Source organism: Anolis sagrei, chromosome 3 (assembly GCF_037176765.1).
Source record: "Anolis sagrei isolate rAnoSag1 chromosome 3, rAnoSag1.mat, whole genome shotgun sequence".
NCBI classification, from domain to species: domain Eukaryota; kingdom Metazoa; phylum Chordata; class Lepidosauria; order Squamata; family Dactyloidae; genus Anolis; species Anolis sagrei.
In genome coordinates, this window is record NC_090023.1 from 22,380,900 (window position 1) to 22,399,721 (window position 18,822).

General features: G+C 38.1%; 1 protein-coding gene across 1 annotated transcript in view; it reads left to right on the plus strand.

Annotated features, from left to right (window-relative positions):
• Nucleotides 1–18,822, plus strand: part of ARHGAP42 (Rho GTPase activating protein 42) — a 201,625-nt gene that overhangs the window by 42,276 nt on the left and 140,527 nt on the right. The window contains exon 2 of the mRNA XM_060771073.2: nt 4,622–4,717. Within this exon, the coding sequence (XP_060627056.2) occupies nt 4,622–4,717 (96 nt within the window). The remainder of the gene's footprint in view (nt 1–4,621; nt 4,718–18,822) is intronic.

The window sequence follows — 18,822 nt, forward strand, 5'->3', positions numbered from 1 at the left end:
TATTGATCTACTCACATTTGCATGTTTTCGAACTGCTAGGTTGGCAGAAGCTAGGGCTGACAGCGGAAGCTCACGCCGCTCCCCAGAATCGAACCTGCGACCTTTCGATCAACAAGCTTAGCAGCTCAGTGCTTTAACCCACTGCGCCACCCACTGCGGACCTAGACTTCCCACAAAATGAGCAATTTCGTGGTTAGTTTTCCGTAATGGAGAATTTGTATACAAAGAACAAAGAACAGGACTGAAAATGGCAATCTAGAGTTAGTCATCGTGGAGGTGTTGAGGGGAAAAAAAATACTCCTTCTGTATTTGGCACAACATAGTTGTTTGAAAGTACCTAACATGCTTCCTGATAAGCCTTCCTGATAAAATCAAGTATGTTCATGGGGTTTTATTGGGGATAACACATTTGCTTACTAATTCTCTCAGGCTGGCAGAGGGGAAGGGGATGGGATAGAAGAATGAGAAGACAAGGTATGTGTATGTAAGTTCACTCACTCAGTTGATGAGCAAGAGGAATGGAATAGGAAAATGCAAGGAGTGTGAGTATGGGTACACATGTGCTTTCCCTTGCCTCTTGGTCACATGGTTGGGAGAATGGGATGGGATGGAGATTATACATGTGTGATTCCTCAGACACAGGTAGTGAGAAGGGGAATGGAATTGAGGGCAGGGAAAGTGGAGCACATTCATGGCCTGGTGTACTCACTAAAGGCAACAGGTGGAAAGAGGATGGAATGGGGGAGCACAAAGAAGGAGGGATGAGTTGATGGTATCCAGGGCACACAGAGGAAGCAGGCTGATGAGGAGGAATAGAAGAAAACCAAGGTGGGAGCAAGGGTTAGTGTCAGTGACAAAGGTAGGGCAAAGGTTATGGAAAGGTGCTTCAGCAGCAGCTACTTTTACAATGGCAGTACGCCATCTATCCTTCCCACAGACTTGCCCATCACCTAACTTCCCTTCTCCCATTATTCCTGTCCCATCTATGCAAGTGAGTGAGTGTACCTATTCAGGTGAGTGAGTGCACTCTGTGTGTGTGTGAGAGACAGAGAGAGAGAGAGAGAGAGAGATGCATTTTGGTTTGGTTTTTCAATTTTTGTGAGCCCCCGCAACTCTAATTCCCACAAACAATAGAATGCTGACTATATCTTTTAATATTTTGTCCCCAAATTGGAATAATAACCAGAGATGCATTTATAAGAATCTTGATGAATTATGAATTAAAGCACATCTGAGTACAACTTGAATCAGTTGTCATGGCAGCAAGATCAAATGAGACGGACAAAGTCAGAACCAAAGAATAAGTCACAATTGGGTAAACCAGAAGGAAGAATTCAGGGATAGTCAAGAGGATGTAGGAATGTTCCAAAGCTCCTTGTCATTCATGGAAGCTCAACTAGACTAGGAAGCTGTCTTTTTTCTTCCCTGCCAGGGGCAATCTGTGTTGGCAGAGACACTGGCCCTTCAAGTACTACCTGTTAGAATACTTTCTTTAAATTTAATTCAACGAGCAATCTGTCTTTCAGGAAAGGTTTTCAACTATTTCTTGGTGAAAAAAACTATTACAGGGGAATTCCAGGTCACTCTGGAATGCATTTAGAAAGAATAATAATGTTAATGTTTCTTTGTCAAAACATGCATTTTTGTGCTGTGCAGCACAGATGTGAAACTGCCAAATAGGAACATCCATTGAGTAGATGTACCTAGGATTAGAAAGCCTCCTCCTCCAAGTCTTCACATTTAATCAATACCTTTTGTAATAGAAAACATATATTAAGTAAAATACAGAAACTGTGCATGGACTCAGTATATCAAGGAGACTACTAGCCAAGCTTCTTTTTTTTTAATAATAATAATTCAGTTTGCAATGTGTTCTTTGGATATTGGAAAGAAAGGGCTATAGTGAGCACAATTCATAGAGGTGAAGCAGTTGGACAAATTCCCATTTGGGAAACATTTTCCTCAAGAGGTGAATTTTAGGTTGCAGAAGGAAATGTAAGATCATATAACTAAAAAGGCTGATACGTTGAATGATGTGTTTCATTTTACTTCCTGTGGCACTGTTTTTCTTGTTTTTATGTTCATAAGTCTCCAGTTCAAACAAGTAGGCTGGAAATGAGATTGTAACATCCCAGCTCAATATACTTTGTCCTAAAAGTTACAACACTGATCGTATTCTGTTCACTTCAAGAGAAATGGATAAAGATACATTTCTGTTGTAAAAAAAAGCTGTTTACAGGTCACATATTGGTTGTTTTTAACTTTATTGAAGCAAAACTGTAATATGAACTTTATACTTATGACAATTACCAAATTAAAAGTTAGCTCTATTAGAAAACACAGTGGGGGTTTTGTTGTGCTTGGTCCAATTAAAGGTTTTATAAATAGGAATGATTCACTGAAATGCTGGGCTTTTGTGATGGAAGACCAGACCTTACAATTAGATTTAAAAAGAAATGAGCCAAGGAAATGAGTAACAGAACCTTTCCAAAACAATTGCGTCATTAAAAAACCACAGTTATAGTTAATGGTGGTACATTTGTGCTCAAATAACAGGCAGTGGATTGGTGAGTCAGTTTACCTTCCAGATTGTGTCAAGTAAAAATTGCTTCTAGTCAATCAGTGAAAATCTTGGTTCCTTCTTTTTAAATGATGAGCCATGAGAGATTACCATATGCAAATATGGCAGATATGCTTGTAAAAATATTTTCCAGGCAAGCAATTGTTATAGACGTTTTTCAGAAAGGCTGTCTAGTTATTACCAGAGCTGTACTTTGTGAAAATGAGAAAGTTTCAGTTTGTCTTGTGATAAGACTGAACCAATTGTGAGCCAAGTTAGAATCAGAATCACCTTGCTTTTTATCTCTAGTTGACAAGCATAAGCACTAGTCATTCACAGTTAAGCCTGAGCACACACAACTGAAATGGTTACATGCCGCTTTCTTGTTTACTTTGCTTCTTCTCTTGAATTCCCTTTGACACTTCTCATCATTTCTCTTTCTTTCCTAACCAATATGTACACTTCACTAACTCTTGAAATGTGTTGTGTGTTAAAGATTAATAAGGAGTATTACTGATCTACTGCAAGAACAGTAATAGATGGATAGTTATTAAATCAATCATTGAATCGTGTGTGTGTGTATTTATGTGTGTGTGTTCAAATTGCCTCTTGACTTACAATGACCTCACATTTTAGCACAATGAGACCTTGGTATCTGCTCAGCTTTGGTTCTTAGGCTCCTCATAAGTACCCAAATCCATGAATGGTGATGCTCCATTATGTATACTGGGGTATCAAAATTATGTCCCTTGTATGAAATGACAAAATCATGGTTTACTTATTGGATTTTTTTTTGAAATTTTAAAGTAATGAATTGATCCATGGATGCAGAATCCATGAATAAGGAGGGCCAATTGTATATGAAAACACTTTATTTGCAACTGAATCTTTTTTGCGTTTTCACTCTGTGACTCAAGAAGCATGGTGTGTAAAGACTGAAGGTGGAGCACATGTTTTGTAACTTCTCTAATTTGAATGGCCACATGTATAATAACCACATTATTCTCTGACCTCATCTAACCTTATCTAACCTGCCACATTATCACATGATATCTATGCACTACACCACTAGAGAAATTATACTGTTTAGCTGGTATTGCACCTCCTGACATGCGCCTGGAAGTAGCAGCCAATAATGAAAGGACCAAGGCAGTGACATCTCCAGCACATCCCCTGTTCAGATATCAGCTAACATGCCAGCACCTTAAATCAAGAAGTACTTTTTAAGATCTACAGAGATATTCTCAGGAACATCTCAGCAAGCGAGAGTCCAAAAGTGGCAGGCTAAAACCCGGAACCTCAAGCCATGGCTGATACCAAATGAGAGACTCCCGCCTGGACACACAGAAGACTGAGCGACTTAGAAGGCACTAAACAGACTGCACTCTGGCATCATGAGTGGAGAGCCAACTTTAAGAAGTGGAGCTACGAAGTGAAGTCCACAACATGCGAGTGTGGAGAAGAGCAAACCACAGACTGCTATTACAATGCAGTCTGAGCCCTGCTACATGGAGGACCTTCTTATAGCAACACGAGATGCACTCCAAGTGGCCAGTTACTGGTCAAAGGACATTTAGTATAATGTGAAGTTTTTTAAACTTTGTGGTTTTAAAATACATTACAACTGTACCCTTGGCTTGCTTCTGATACGATACATAGATATCTAACCTCACTATTTATTTTTGTAAAATTCTTAAACTTGTATTGCAAACCTAATGAAATAAAGCAATTGTTCAACTCTTTCTTTCAAATGAATGAATTAATCAAGCCTATAAAAATTGGACTGGGTGAAGTGTTCAAAGAAAGGAACATAGAAACCTATAAATGTCTCTGTTGAATCATCTGAAAAATGTGCTTATTAGAAAACGATAAAACATTCCTATCCTAATTACCTGAAAGTTATGTTTGAGGGGAGATGAAGCTTTTGATAGTTTGTGTAATCATTCTTTTTAATTGTATTTATTCCAGAAAATAAAATAAATAGATCAGGTGACTATTATAATGAAAGTCTGTTCTCTAAAAATAAGCACCACAGTAATTTTAGATATTTTTCTTTTACAGATTTATCAATGGCAGTGCAAAAATTTTCTCAGTCGCTTCAAGATTTTCAGTTTGAATGCATTGGAGATGCTGAAACAGACGATGAAATTAGCATTGGTGAGTGTTTTGTCTTACTTCATCTTGCAGTCATAAATGTTTAGCTTTACATAAGATAGACTTTGAATTATTGTGGTACTCTTTTCTTTAGCTGATAAATGGCACGCAAGCACCTGTGATATCTATATTCATGTCTGTGCTGTGATCAAGAAGATATCTTCTTCATATTTGTAGATGTGACATCTTGTAATCTTAACCATTTTATCCAGACCTCAAATGGAAGAGTAAGGCAAACAAAGAGGATGTATAGTTTTATTTAGCTGGACTGTTCCCTCCCCTCTAGAGGACTTCATGTTGCTTTGTGGCAAATATCTTTATGACTTTTTGTACATTGATATCTTTGTGACTTTTATAATGAATATTAATATTACTTGTAAATGAGCCTAGAAAGATTGGTATCCTGAAAGGTGTGATAAAAATATCATAATCAGTCACATCAGAAACTGAGCTAAGGTGAGGGCAGACGACTACAGTGCTTCCCTGGAGATTAGGACAAGGAACAATGGCTTCAAACTACAAGAAAGGAGATTCCATCTGAATATGAGGAAGAACTTCCTGACTGAGAGAGCCGTTCAACAGTGGAACTCTCTGCCCCAGAGTGTGGTGGAGGCTCCTTCTTTGGAAGCTTTTAAACAGAGGCTGGATGGCCATCTGTCAGGGGTGATTTGAATGCAATATTCCTGCTTCTTGGCAGGGGGTTGGACTGGATGGCCCATGAGGTCTCTTCCAACTGTTTGATTATATGATTCCAAATAGTGGTAACCAATAAGTCCTTTCTTACTGGGAGCGCCAGTTCCCAGTCATAGTTTGGCCATTGGGCTATGACTTGAAGGCTAGAGTTTGAATCCCTTCTCATCCATAGAAACTCACTGGGTGATCTTGGGCAAGAGAAAGGGAATAGAAAGCTGCTTCTGAAAAATCTTGTCAAGAAAACACTGTGCTAGGTTTGCCTTAGGGTTGTCATAAGCTGGATATGACTTGAAGGTACTCACCAACAAAAACTTAATCAATAGTTGCTCCTAAGCTGTTGAACTCCCTCCAGTGGAAGCACCTTCTCTGTTCTTCTCTTACTGGCAAACCCTTTTATTCAAAATAGGCCTTCCGCTTTTGAGTGATTGGAATAGATAAATGTATACTGAGTGTTCTGGTTTCATATGTTATATGTATTTAATACGTTGGAGTTGTTTACAAATTAATATTTTGTTTGTAATGATTGTTTAATGATTTTTTAAACTTTTGTTCCACATACTATTTTATTTTACTGAGCTGCATTAGGTCTTATGTTGGAAGAACTTCAAGCTATAAATCAAATAAAAGTAAACAAAGCATGAAAGAACTGTCCGTTGTGGAAACAAAGCAGTACAGGGGATGTTCTGTCTTAATGAAGTCCATACCCCACGACTACTCCTTCTTGGGCTCCTTCCTCATAAATAAACTTTTTTCTATTTCTATCTCACCCAGGGTTTTAATGTTTTAACATTTTAACATTTTATCTTGCACATTTGGCCCACCCTTTGTGTTTGATTTTTATTATGTTGTTTTGTACTGTTTATTTTATTTTGTTACTTCATGTATTTTGTTGTGATGTAATTTTTTCTGTTATTTTGTGTTAAACTTTGCTGTATTATTTTTGGGCTTGGCCTCATGTTAGCTGCCCCGAGTCCCCTTTGGGGAGATGGTGGTGGGGTATAAATAAAGATGATGATGATGATGATGATGATTGTACCAAAGAATAGAGATTATACTTGTCTAATTGCAGATTACACTAAACTTTTTGATTACTTCTTTAGTATTAATTTAGTATTAAAGTATTAATACTTTGGATGGAAGCAGGTTTTAAGACTATGTTTTAAAATTAATTACAATTTTATTGAAATAGCAAATAAGACAGTTAATGAAACAAAGGTATAGATTAACTAACAGCATTTCAAAGCATTTACATCATGTATTGTATATGTGTATGCATTCTGTTGTCAAGTACCCAGAAAATTTTTTGACCAAATGAATTATTCCATATACAATCATGAGTGTTCAGGGTTCTTATCTTGGGTGAATGGAATTTTTGTAAAGTTTCCAAAATCTGTGCCTTCATTCAATTCTTTCACTGTTGGCAAGATGGAGATAGGGTCCTAAATACTAAAATGGTATTGAATAGAGATAAATTTAATGTCCTACATTAAGGCGGGAAAAATGAGTTACACAAATACATTGATGGTAGTTGAAGTGGAAAGAATATAAAAATATTAATGGATTATATTAATATAGTTTGGTTCTTAAGCTGAATTTGTTTGTAAGTCAGAACAAGTAAATTTTTTAAGTGTAAGTCCAGCCAAAAATACATATCGTAACTTTGGATATCATAGGGAAAGCGTTAACATGCTTGTGGTATTTCTTTTGCTATCTGTGCGCTTGTACAGAAGATTTCACCCCACTTTCTGACCCTGTGGATTTTGAAAAAAATTGCTTGTTGTGGAAGCAAGAATTGGTGATACAGCTTCAGTTGAGACACCTTGTCCCTATGTTAAGTGAATTTCATGAGTGAATTTCGCTTCCTAGGGGTAGATTTCTCTCACTTTCTGTTGTCTCACCCTTGTTTTTAAGTAGGATGATTGTAACTCACAGAGTGCCTGTACTGCATAGTAGTCGCTGATAAAGCTAGTTATCAGAAGCCTAGTGTTATATCACAAGAAATAATCTTCCCACTTTGGTTATACCTCACTTAAAGTATTGTGTTGCATTTGGGTACTATAGTTTATGAAAATTATTGACAGACTTGCATGTGGTAAGCAGAAGAAGAGGACAAAGAAGTGTTTTGAGGAGAGATTGTAGATACTAAGCATGTTTAGCCTGGAGAGGAAACAATTAATGGCACAATAGCCATTGTCAGATAGATGAATGCATGTCTCATAGATAATTAAGAATATCTGTTTTCTGTTTTTCCTGAATGAAGGACTTGAATGAATGGCTTCAAAAGCAAGGTGGGTGGGTGGATTGAATTACACATTAGCAAGAATGCCCTGATGCTTTGAACTGTTGTTCAGCAGTGGAGCAAATTGCCTTCTTAGAAAATGGATGTGATATCATAGATGTGTGGTGTAAAATGATGCTTATTTTATTAAATATTAACTAAATTACTTGAGTTGTTCACTTTATTGAAAATAGGCAAAAGACTGGAAAGGTGAAAATGAGTGGTGATTGGTGGAATGCTTGAAGGCATCTGAATAAAATTGGTGAATGACAGCTGGGATGGCAGTTGGTATGTGGGTTACAGTTGATATAGCTGGTTAGGAAGAGAAAAGAATGAGTGAAGTGACGGTTAAGGTTAAGAGAGTCAGACATATTTAGAAATATGTCAGGGAAATGAAACTAGAAGGATGATGACTAGAGTGCAAATGGTAGAAAAGTAGACTTTTATGTGACAAGACAGATATAGAGGAACTCTTCACTGCTATAAGGTGGCAATACACATAGCGAAGAAAGCTTCGTTCTCTGCATATATTGTGTTTGCGGATTCATGTCCAACTGAGCTGTTCAGAGTGGTGAGAGTCTTAACGCAGGTGCCTTCCCCTCTGAAGCCATTTATAGAACCATCAGTAGTTCACTGTGATGCCTTTAATAACGATTTTGCAGATAAAATCTCTCACATAAGAGCTAACTTAGATGCTATCATTGGAGCAGAAGTCAACAATGAGGTGTCCAGCCACTCTGAATGAGATTACACTGGATTAGTTTCAGTTATTGAGTACTTTTGATGTGGACAAGTTGCTGGGGCAAGTAAGGAAGACAATTTAATTACTTCATCCCTGTCCATCTTAGTTGGTCATCCAGGGAGGAGATGCAATTAGATTTCAAATCCAACAAATTATCAATTCATCTCCCAGAAAGTTTTAATGATGAATTTTAACACTGTATGCCTATTTTTGTTTTGTTTTGTGGAAATATGTTTTAAAATATGTATTTTATGGAGTATTTCTGCCAACCTAGCAAATGTGAGTAGATCAATAGGTACTGCTCTGGCAGGAAGGTAACAGTGTTCCATGCAGTCATGCCAGCACATGACCTTGGAGGTGTCTACAGACAATGCCAGCTCTTTGGCTTAGAAATATATATATGACTAGACTTAATGTCGGAGAAAACCTTTACCTTTTTTTATGGAGTGTTTTAAAAAGATTGTGTTTGTTTATGTTTTAGTAAACCTGTAACCTACCTCGAGCCGTGAGGAGATGTGGAGAAAAAATAAAAGTATTATTATTATTATTATTATCATTATTATTATCTCTTAGGAAAGTGAATTTTCCACCCTGTTTAAAAAAAAAAACAGTAGTTAGACTGCTGCTGAAAAAGCCCTCCTTGGACCTTAATAATTACAGACCAGTGTCTAACCTTCCTTTTTTGGGGCAGTTTCTCTCCAGTTCCAGGAAGTTACACACTTCCTTGAACAATTTCCACTTTCGGCAGTTTCTTTGGGACCAGATTGAGGAGACAAATAGAGTTGTGTATCATTTGCATATAGATTATTTAAAACTGCTTTTATCTCTCCCATTGCTATATTTATGTGAGCATCTGGTACTGACTCGTTGTAATGATGCTACAGTTTGCAAGTATTCTTTGATTGTTTTGTGAATAATATTTTGTAAAATTGAGTTTGCTAGTGTTAGCCTAGCAAACTCTTTATGCCTGAGATTTAAGAGTAGTATATGACTATCTAATGCCCCATCTACATTGTCCTTATATCCCAAGATCTGATCCCAGGTTATCTGCTTTGAACTGGATTATATGAACTGCCAGATAATCTGGGATCGACAGATAATCTGGGATCATATCCTGGGATATAGGGCAAAGTAGAAGGGGCCTAAGACTTGTTAACCATTGCACTGGAATAATTATTTCTCTAGAGCCCAGGAAATCTCTTCTGAGGAGGTGGCCATAAGAGTAGCATTTAAAGAAAACACCTCAGTCTGAGATCTATACTGGTAAATTTCCGAGGACTATAGCTAACATCCACATGCATTTTAAAATTTTAGTCTTGTGTTAAACTTTTCTTGCTCTTCCAATTTCTCTTGCTCCTTAAGCACTGGACATGTTGTGAAGGACTGTGTTCAGATAGAGTAAAATGCAACCTTTTACCTTACCTTATATACATTGAAAAGACATGGTTTAGTGCAGTTGTTCTCAGCCTTTACTTCACCATGGACCCTCTTTTAAATACATTTTGTAGTCACGAACCCCCAAAACTTTAAGATTTAAGGCACTAGACTATATCAAATTATTTCAATTTTCTCATGAAGGTCCTTCAAATTTAGAGCTAAGGGGATACAAATTAATCTCATAACGCACACACTCCTATTATACATTTTCCACACATCTACTCTCATAGCTGATTTCTACGTCTGTTTCTTTTTAATGGAGGCAATAGATTTAAAAAGTCAATTTTAATTTTAAAATGTTACATATTATGCATGTGTACATACAAACACCTATATTGATACTATAGTTAATAATACCTGTTATACTTCATATTATATCAGGCTTCTCTCCTGACAATATTTATTCAAGCACCTACATTTTCCATTTTTAATTTTACTGTTCTAGTGGTATTTTCAGTCCATTATGCAGTTTTAATCACAGAAAATGCCACTGTGATCAGTTTATGGATAATTCCCTTCCTGAATCAAGTGAAAGTTGTAGTCATGGTACCGACAGCAGCACTTTTGAATTGCATTTTGGCTGTTTTGTTTCCAAAAATGTTTAGTGGCCAAAAATAAAATGTTTCATCCGGCTATGTCTTACTAATGCAATTGCAGCTATGGTATTTGAATGTGGCTTGTGTTCTTCAGGAGGGTGCATAATACACTTAAATATAATCCAGGAATTTGGTTGGAATGCTCCTAGGTCTGAGTCTAAGAAATGTATCTGGTTATATTTGTATTACGTATTGCTTCAGGCACCCAAGGATGGAGACGGTTAGCTTTAGTTTGTATGCCATCTGTCTTCTACTTAAATGTGAATTGCAGCTTTGGATTTGCTCTTGATTTACAGCACGATGCCATATTTCTCCCATTACTGATGACTGTTAAGATCACTGAGTCCTTTTTTATAGCTGCTGCTCTCCTCCACCCCCATCCTCCAAATTACTTGGGCAAGGTATGTCAAAACTGCAAAATACATTATTTGAAATATGCAAGGTGGCTTGCTCCCCAAATGTGAGATTATCATAGTTTTTGTGGTGCGGATATCTACTCATTTGTCCATGAGTCTGAGCAAAGCTTTTCAAAGCGATGTGGCATCAGATGTACCATCATTTGGTTACCCTGAACTTTTTAATCCTCTTCCACACTATAATCCCCTTTTCCATTTGTGCCATGTCTTAATTAGATTAATTTTCTTTTACGTGTACGATAATTCTTGTTATTATTATTATTATTATTATTATTATTATTATTATATTGATGACATGTACTTTCAAAAATAATTGAGAGTTCTTAATCTGATTCTGTGAAAGCCAACATGGTGTAGTAGTTTGAATGTTGGACTACATCTGTGCTGTAAAATTATTACCACTTTAATTGCCATGGCTTCATCCTACACAATCCTGGGATTTGTAATTTGGTGGGGCACCAGAACTGTTTGGTAGAGAATTTTACTGTTCTAGTGGTATTTTCAGTCCATTATGTAGTTTAAAACTCTAAATGGAAGAATTTCTTAAAGTGGAGCTACTTCACTTAAACCGATTTCAAAGTGATACAACTCTGCAGTATAGTTGCAACCTCGGGCTTTGAAGGCCAGGCTCTGAATTCCTGCTCAGCCATGGAAACCTACTGGGTGACTGTGGGCAAGTCCTCTGCTGTCAACTCCAGAGGAAAGCAAACTGCAAATGACTTAAAGGAACACAAAAAGAGACAGCAATTTGTGGCTAGGCCATAAAAGTGAACTCACAGTAGAGGTAAAAATGTTCTTAAAGGAATAGAGCAGTGGTTCTCAACCTGTGGGTCTCCTGATGTTTTGACCTTCAACTGCCAGAAATCCCAACAGCTGGTAAACTGGCTGGGATTTCTGGGCGTTGTAGGCCAAAACACCTGGGGACCCACAGGTTGAGAACCACTGGAATAGAGGATTTGCACCAGTGGAAAGATGGACAGAGATGTACAGTAGATAAATCAAATGAATTATCATTTTATTCCAATTGAAAACCAGTGGTGAGATAGTATGTTGAACATTCCTAGAAAGACATGGACTTGAAGATGCAATGCATCATTCATCCTTTTGCTAATGACTGCAGGTCCTCCATCTTCAGAAATGACACTTGCAATCTTTCAGCCAGAGAAGATGGATGACAAGAATCTTGGCTGTTGACAATGTATTATTATGAAGTGAGATTTCATCTCTGAAACAAGATAGATTCTGAGGAGATGGGGACATTTGGATATGTATGTCAGATGCCTGTTTTTTAGGGTTTTTTTAATCCATTCTACCCAAAATGAGAATGGACATGCATATGCTTATATGTACATATTATTCATTGCCTATGCAGGTTTCATTTTCACCTTACTTTTGTTGTGTGAATCAGTGTCAGTGAGACATTTGCTGATACATACTAGATATAGTTGGACCTTCGTATTCACGAATTTTGTATTCATGGATTCTGCTATCCACAGCTTTAAAACATTTTAATGTAAAAAAGCAAACCTTAATTTTATCATTACAAGGGCAAGATGGATGGATGGCATCTTTGAAGTGACTGGACTGACCTTGAAGGAGCTGGGGGTGGTGATGGCTGACAGGGAGCTCTGGCGTGGGCTGGTCCATGAGGTCACGAAGAGTCGGAAATGACTGAACGAATGAACAACAAACAAGGGACAGCATTTTGCAGTGCCTGTGCTGTCACATGCTGGGCCTGTGCATAAGACTGTAGACAGGACATAAATTGGGATTAAAGGCCCTTGGATTTCCTTAAAACAGAGTCTTTAGATTGCTTAAAGGTTCAACAATGTTCTTTATTAATGAAAATAAACAGGTACTTTAAAGCTTTCTTAACAGTCTATTGGCTCTCTCTCAATCTTGTCCACAGGGAACAGGCACTATCTTTGTAAACTGTATTTTAGCTAATAGGGTAATCCTTAACTTCTAATCTGGGCAGTCTGTCTTTGTCTCTGTTGGCGTGGAGCCCCTGCACCCGGTACCAACTGCTTCTGGCTTCCGCGAGTGACCCTTACCAAGCAGAACTTTGTAGACTTCCAGGGGGAAAGGAGTTCAGGTTTCTGTGATGGCTGGCTGAAGTGCTGTGGGACCGGATTCCCTCAGCAAAGGAGCTGTAAGGCTGTATATCTCCTGGCCAAGCTGTAGAAGACGAAGCTTTCTCCAGGAGCTCTTGGTATTATGTCCTGCATGAAAAGCTTCTCTGTGTGGACTGAACCCAAACTGGCTCCTATTCCCTCCAAAACCCAAAAAGGGGCTGGACCAGGGAACCTAACTATAATTGACAGGTGGCTTGCCCTATGATTGCAGCCAAAAGAAGCCACCTATCTGCAGAGTCCCTGAAACTTAGGACTACAACAAACATTCAATGCAAAGCAAACAAAATTGGAGCTCCTGGTGCAGTTGTACCTGCACAGTGCCATTGTATATAATAGCACTTGAGCATCCATGGATTTGGTATCCACAAAAAGTTGTAGAATCAAACTGTAATATATACCAAGGGCCCATTGTAATAGAATTTTTGAAATATGTGGGAGGAGCTCAATCTAAAGAGTGGTTACTTGTCATGACAGCTCTGTATTTCCTCTAGCACCAAAGGCAATACTTTTCTGCATGCCACTTGCTGGAAAACGTAAGTAGAAAAGTGATGTTGCTCTCAGGTTCTATTTGTCATAGGTGCTTAATTAACTATGATATGAAAACAATGCTGCAATGGATATACCTTTAGTCTCATCTATAACTGCTCTTCTTATGTTCTAATACTCTTCCCACATAATTCAGAGGAAATATAATTTGAAATGTATTGAATTACAGTGGACTTCATGCAGTGAAGTTAAATTAATGGAAGCCGGTAGGCTTCTGAGATAGCAAGGACTTTGATTATATACCTCATTATATACAGAAGGAAAAGGTGTAAAATTATGAAGCAATACAAATCCATTTCTTAATCTTAAACAACTGTTGTTAGAATTTTAATTGGATCCGCCAAGGTGTTAGGAACTCCATTATTCAATTAAAAAAAAAGTTTTCTACTGAATGGATTTTTATTGTGTGGACTTGACTTTCTTTTAGCTCTGTGGTTCTCAAACTTCCTAATTCCACGACCCTTTATACATTTCCTCATGTTGTGGTGACCCCCAACCATAACATTATTTTCATTGCTATTTCATAACTGTAATTTTGCTACTGTTATGAATTGTTATGTAAATATCTGATATTCAGGATGTATTTTCATTCACTGACACAATTGGAACAAATACCCAATATGCCCAAATTTGAATACTGGTGAGGTTGGGGGTGGGGGGGGGGTTGATTTTGTCATTTGTGAGTTGCAGTTGCTGGGATTTATAGTTCACCTAAAATCAAAGAGCATTCTGAACTCCACCAATCTTGGCACACAGAATTCCCATGACCAACAGAAAACATTGGAAAGGTTTGGTGAGCTTTGACCTTGAGTTTTAGAGTTCCAGTTAACCTATATCCAGAGAGCATTGTGTACTCAAACAATGATAGTTCTGGACCAAACTTGGCATGAATACTCAGTATGCCCAAATGTGAACATTGGTGGAGTTTGGGGGAAATATTTAGGAGTTGTAGTTGCTGGGATTTATAGTTAACCTACAATCAAAGAGCATTCTGAACCCCACTGATAGAATTGGCCTAAAGTTCCCACACAGAACCTCCATGACCAACAGAAAATACTGTGTTTTCTGATGGTCTTTGGCAACCCCTCTGACCCCACTTGCAACGCCCCCCCCCCAGGGGTCCCAACCCCCAGGTTGAGAAGTGCTGTTTTTTCAATTTATGAACTGAAAGTATGAAAAGACGAGAAAGCGGCTGCATTTGGCCATCCTAATAAGATTTCAGGAACATCTGCATTCTGAGAATGAATAGTATGCTCATGAACACTGCCTGATTGTTCTTGCTACTGTCTCCACTTTTTGATTTGTGATTTGTTTGTTGTAATGCTTGGCCACAGCAGGGAACCTCCCCACTACAAAAGAGAATTAATCCAAGATTTGTTTTATGGTTATTGGGAGAGGAAAAAGCAAAAAAATCTTGAGAGCTGGCTTCCTTTCAGGTCCACATGTCACCATAAAAAAATAAACTGAAGATCTGTGATTTATTTAACTGCTTTCAGCGAAAGCAGACACCATTAGCCAGCATGCACTGGCATGCTAGTTTGTCCACTGGGATTTCCTGCTTATTGTGACATCTCATTGCAGCCAGTATATTCGGTGTTATGTTATTCCTTGGAAAAATCTGATCACTCACCTGCGTTTTCCATAAAGACTTTGCAATTGGGACCTGCCTTGGATGCCAATCTGGGAGAAATAAATAGATAATTATGTTAATATTAACATGTTCATACTTTTTACTGTTTTTTTTTTTTTACAATGCAATTGGACAAATATGGCCATGCCTGTTGCTATGAAAATTAGCTTGTCATCCACTATATATTTGATCTGCCTAGTCTTGCTACTCATTATACTTCGGAATATCTTCTAAAATCTGTTTCCTCTCTTTTGCTGAGCTATTATAAAGCACTAATTCATTCAACAACTAAATCATTAGCCATCATTTTGAAGGGCAGACCATATTTTGAATTTATTTTTCTTATTCGAGAAGGTAGAAGAATATTTCCTTAGAGTTTCTGTGATGAGATGGAGAGAATGTATGTTAGTGTTTATTAATATGTAGAAGAGGAACTTCCCTATAGGAGCACTCTGACAGTTCCTTTATAAATAGGTCTTTGATCAGAGGCATATATTTAATTTCCATATGCTATGTATTTTAATGAGAATTAAATACTTATAGATGTTATGAGAACCAAAGTGGTATAGTGGTTTGGGTTCTAGGCTAGGATTCTGGAAGACCAGGGTTTGAATCCCTTCTCAACCATGAAAGACCCCTGAGTAAAGCTGGGCAAATACCACTTTCTGTTGGTTAGCTAGGTGATAGTGGAATTAGAAGATTGGTTATAATTACTTCCATCACAGATTTCAGTTTGATTCGAAAAATTTGGAGTTTTTCTAAGTTCCATGGATGCTGAGGGATGCCTGGCAAACTTTGTTAACTGCAGATGTCACAAATCAGGAATCAGGACCCAAGCATCTCACCAGGTTGAAGGCACACAACAGAAACTTTATTCATTTTGCGCAAAGGGTACAAGTGTAAGGTATACAGTAATCATAAGCAGACATTTTTATAACACAAGTTGCTATTCACTGACATGGTTCTGTTTTGAAACTCCCTTCTTTTTCCCCTGATTGGCCAGCACCGGGAATCCACCCGGTGTCCTCCAGGCCTCTGATTGGTCAGGAGGTCGGTCCAAGCTGGCGCTTGCCCTGATTGAAGGAGGGAGTGGTGCCACAGCTGGGGATCTTCTCCCAGTTGGCCAGGAAAGCTCTGAGGCTTCCAATGGACTGGTAGTGGCGGACTAGGGGAGGGAGGATCCTCCAGAGGCTGTGTCAACGCCTGGGTGGGTGACGTTGGAATGAGGAAAACAAAGAGAAGTTCAAAGGATTTGCCTTCATTTTTATAGAGTTTAATAATAATAAAAATAGATAAAAGAGAGTTTGTGTGGTGCTTGGTATAGACTCATAAAGAGGGAAGAAGAGGGTGAAGATTGAGGGTCTCTCCAAGGCTGAGCAAGAGGTGAAAAATGTCATTTGCTTTATTTGTTTATATTTCATCCCCTCCGCTTGTGCACACATTTACATAAGGAAAAGAATAGAAAAAATAAAATAAACATAAAGGGTTACAGAGTAGCAAGGGCTTGGGTATTGGAGGTGTTTTAGATATATTTTAGCTGTTTGGATGGTCCCTCAGTTGGGAAAGAGGGAGAGGATCAGCTGAATGATCTCTTCTGAAGCTCCAGAGATTCTCTGGAGCAGATCTGCTCAAGTCTAACAGCTGAGCCAGGGGTATGTGCCCATGTGTGGGGGCTCAGGGGCTATGGAGTGTGGGCTGCTACTGGACCTTTGGGAGGCTCGAGGAAGGTTATGGGGGTGGAAGCTGTTTCCAATTTATCTGGCCTTCTACCCTTGGGAAGTTATAATTCTCACAGATCAAACTATGTCTTCTTTTTTATTAGGGGTAACTGGTTTATACTGTGAGTTGATTTTGTTTTTCCTCAAATAAAATCTGTGTTAATCTTGAAAAAAAATGTTGGTGCTACCTTGAAGTGACTGGATTGACCTTGAAGGAGCTGGGGGTGGTGACGGCCAACAGGGAACTCTGGCGTGGGCTGGTCCATGAGGTCACGAAGAGTCGGAAACGACTGAATGAATGAACAACAACCTTCTCCCAAATATTATCTCTACTTCTGCTATACTGTTGGCATAGTTGCTTTTCTAAGTTTCCTTGCAGCCATCAAATCATTCCAGAACCTGGAGCAGTACATTAGGAGTTCAATAGATTACCTAGTAAACTGGCAATCACCTATTGGGCACAGTTAGGAGAACTTGGCTTACACAAGGGAACTGAATTCTTTTTCTGTGATGTAATGGAGAGAACTGACTTTATGGATCACAGAGCATTAATGGCATTGTGGTCATGAAGTCAGATCATTTTGATCTACCATTGTCAGAGTAAATGTGAATTGTTGGCTCATGATTAACTATGGTAGATGCTCGGTAGCCTCAGGGCTTTGTCTTTATGTTAGTATTTAAAGTGCAATGTATTTTGTTGACTGCTAAGTTAATAGGTAAGGGATTACTTTTATAATTCCTGAAAGGACATGCACTGTTAGGCTTCCCCCTTCTCGTGTGTACATGGAAAATATGTGCCTTTATATTTATCATTAATGCTTTAGAAATATTGTTTTCAATAAAATATGGAAAACTACCATAATGTCATGTGAATTAAAATAGAGTTTCACAGAAATGATTGGCTCAGATAACATCTATTTTATGGTAGGGTGGAGTTTTGGGGGAATGGGCTGATTTATTTTTAAGGTTGGTCCATATTAACAGCAAACTTAGTTTGGGAGATTAGAAAGATCAGTTTCTTTGGAAAGCCAGATTGAAGTCACAAACTGATCCCTACCATTTTGTGAGTTTAGGAGACCCATGGTTTTTGGTATCATCAGGAGAGCCTGAAACCACACTCCAGCCAATACCAAGTGCCTACTGAATTCTTACTAGTAGTTGGACTAGTTGAATTGTGGGAAGGTATTTGTCTATTTCTTTAATTTGCTTAACAAAGCTGTATCATTTAACTGGGGAGGAAATCAACAACGTCCAGAGAGAGTTGTAGAACATGGCATGCTTGTTCCTTTCCATGTGTGTTTGACCCTAACACGCCATGAGTCCTTCTATCAGAAGAAAGGTGGAATAAAAGCCAATTAATTAATTCAAAATTAGATAAAATAAAGGTAGTACTGGTAGGAGCAAAGGGCCAGTTCACCTGTTCTTACTATCAGCTTAACGTGTGAAGCATGAGAGACCATGCTATTGAAAGAGGTGCATTCTTGGCTATACTGGGTTATATAGACAACTCAGTTTGATTGAACATAATGATACTTAGTACTGGAAAATGGACCAGTGTCCAAGTCTTCTCTCTTCCCTGCCTTTCTTAGTGAATTTGCTGTACAACTAAGATGTTGGTTATATATTCACTTTCTAACAATACTTCAGCTTTCCAAACTTCAAAAATATTTTAGGTAGGTGTTTCACATACTATAATATATTTTAAAAACCACAGTAACACAGGAGCTCATTTAATGATGCACAAATGTAGTCTCAAACTCCTTATTTTCCATTTACTGCTTTTTATTTCTTCAGCCACGCAGTGCCACCTACATACAACAATTATTCAGTTGCAATAATTGAAATGTCAGGTGTTTTCTCCACATGCAAAAATGTTTATATGCCATAAAGACTGACAGCAAAAACTATTTCTTCATT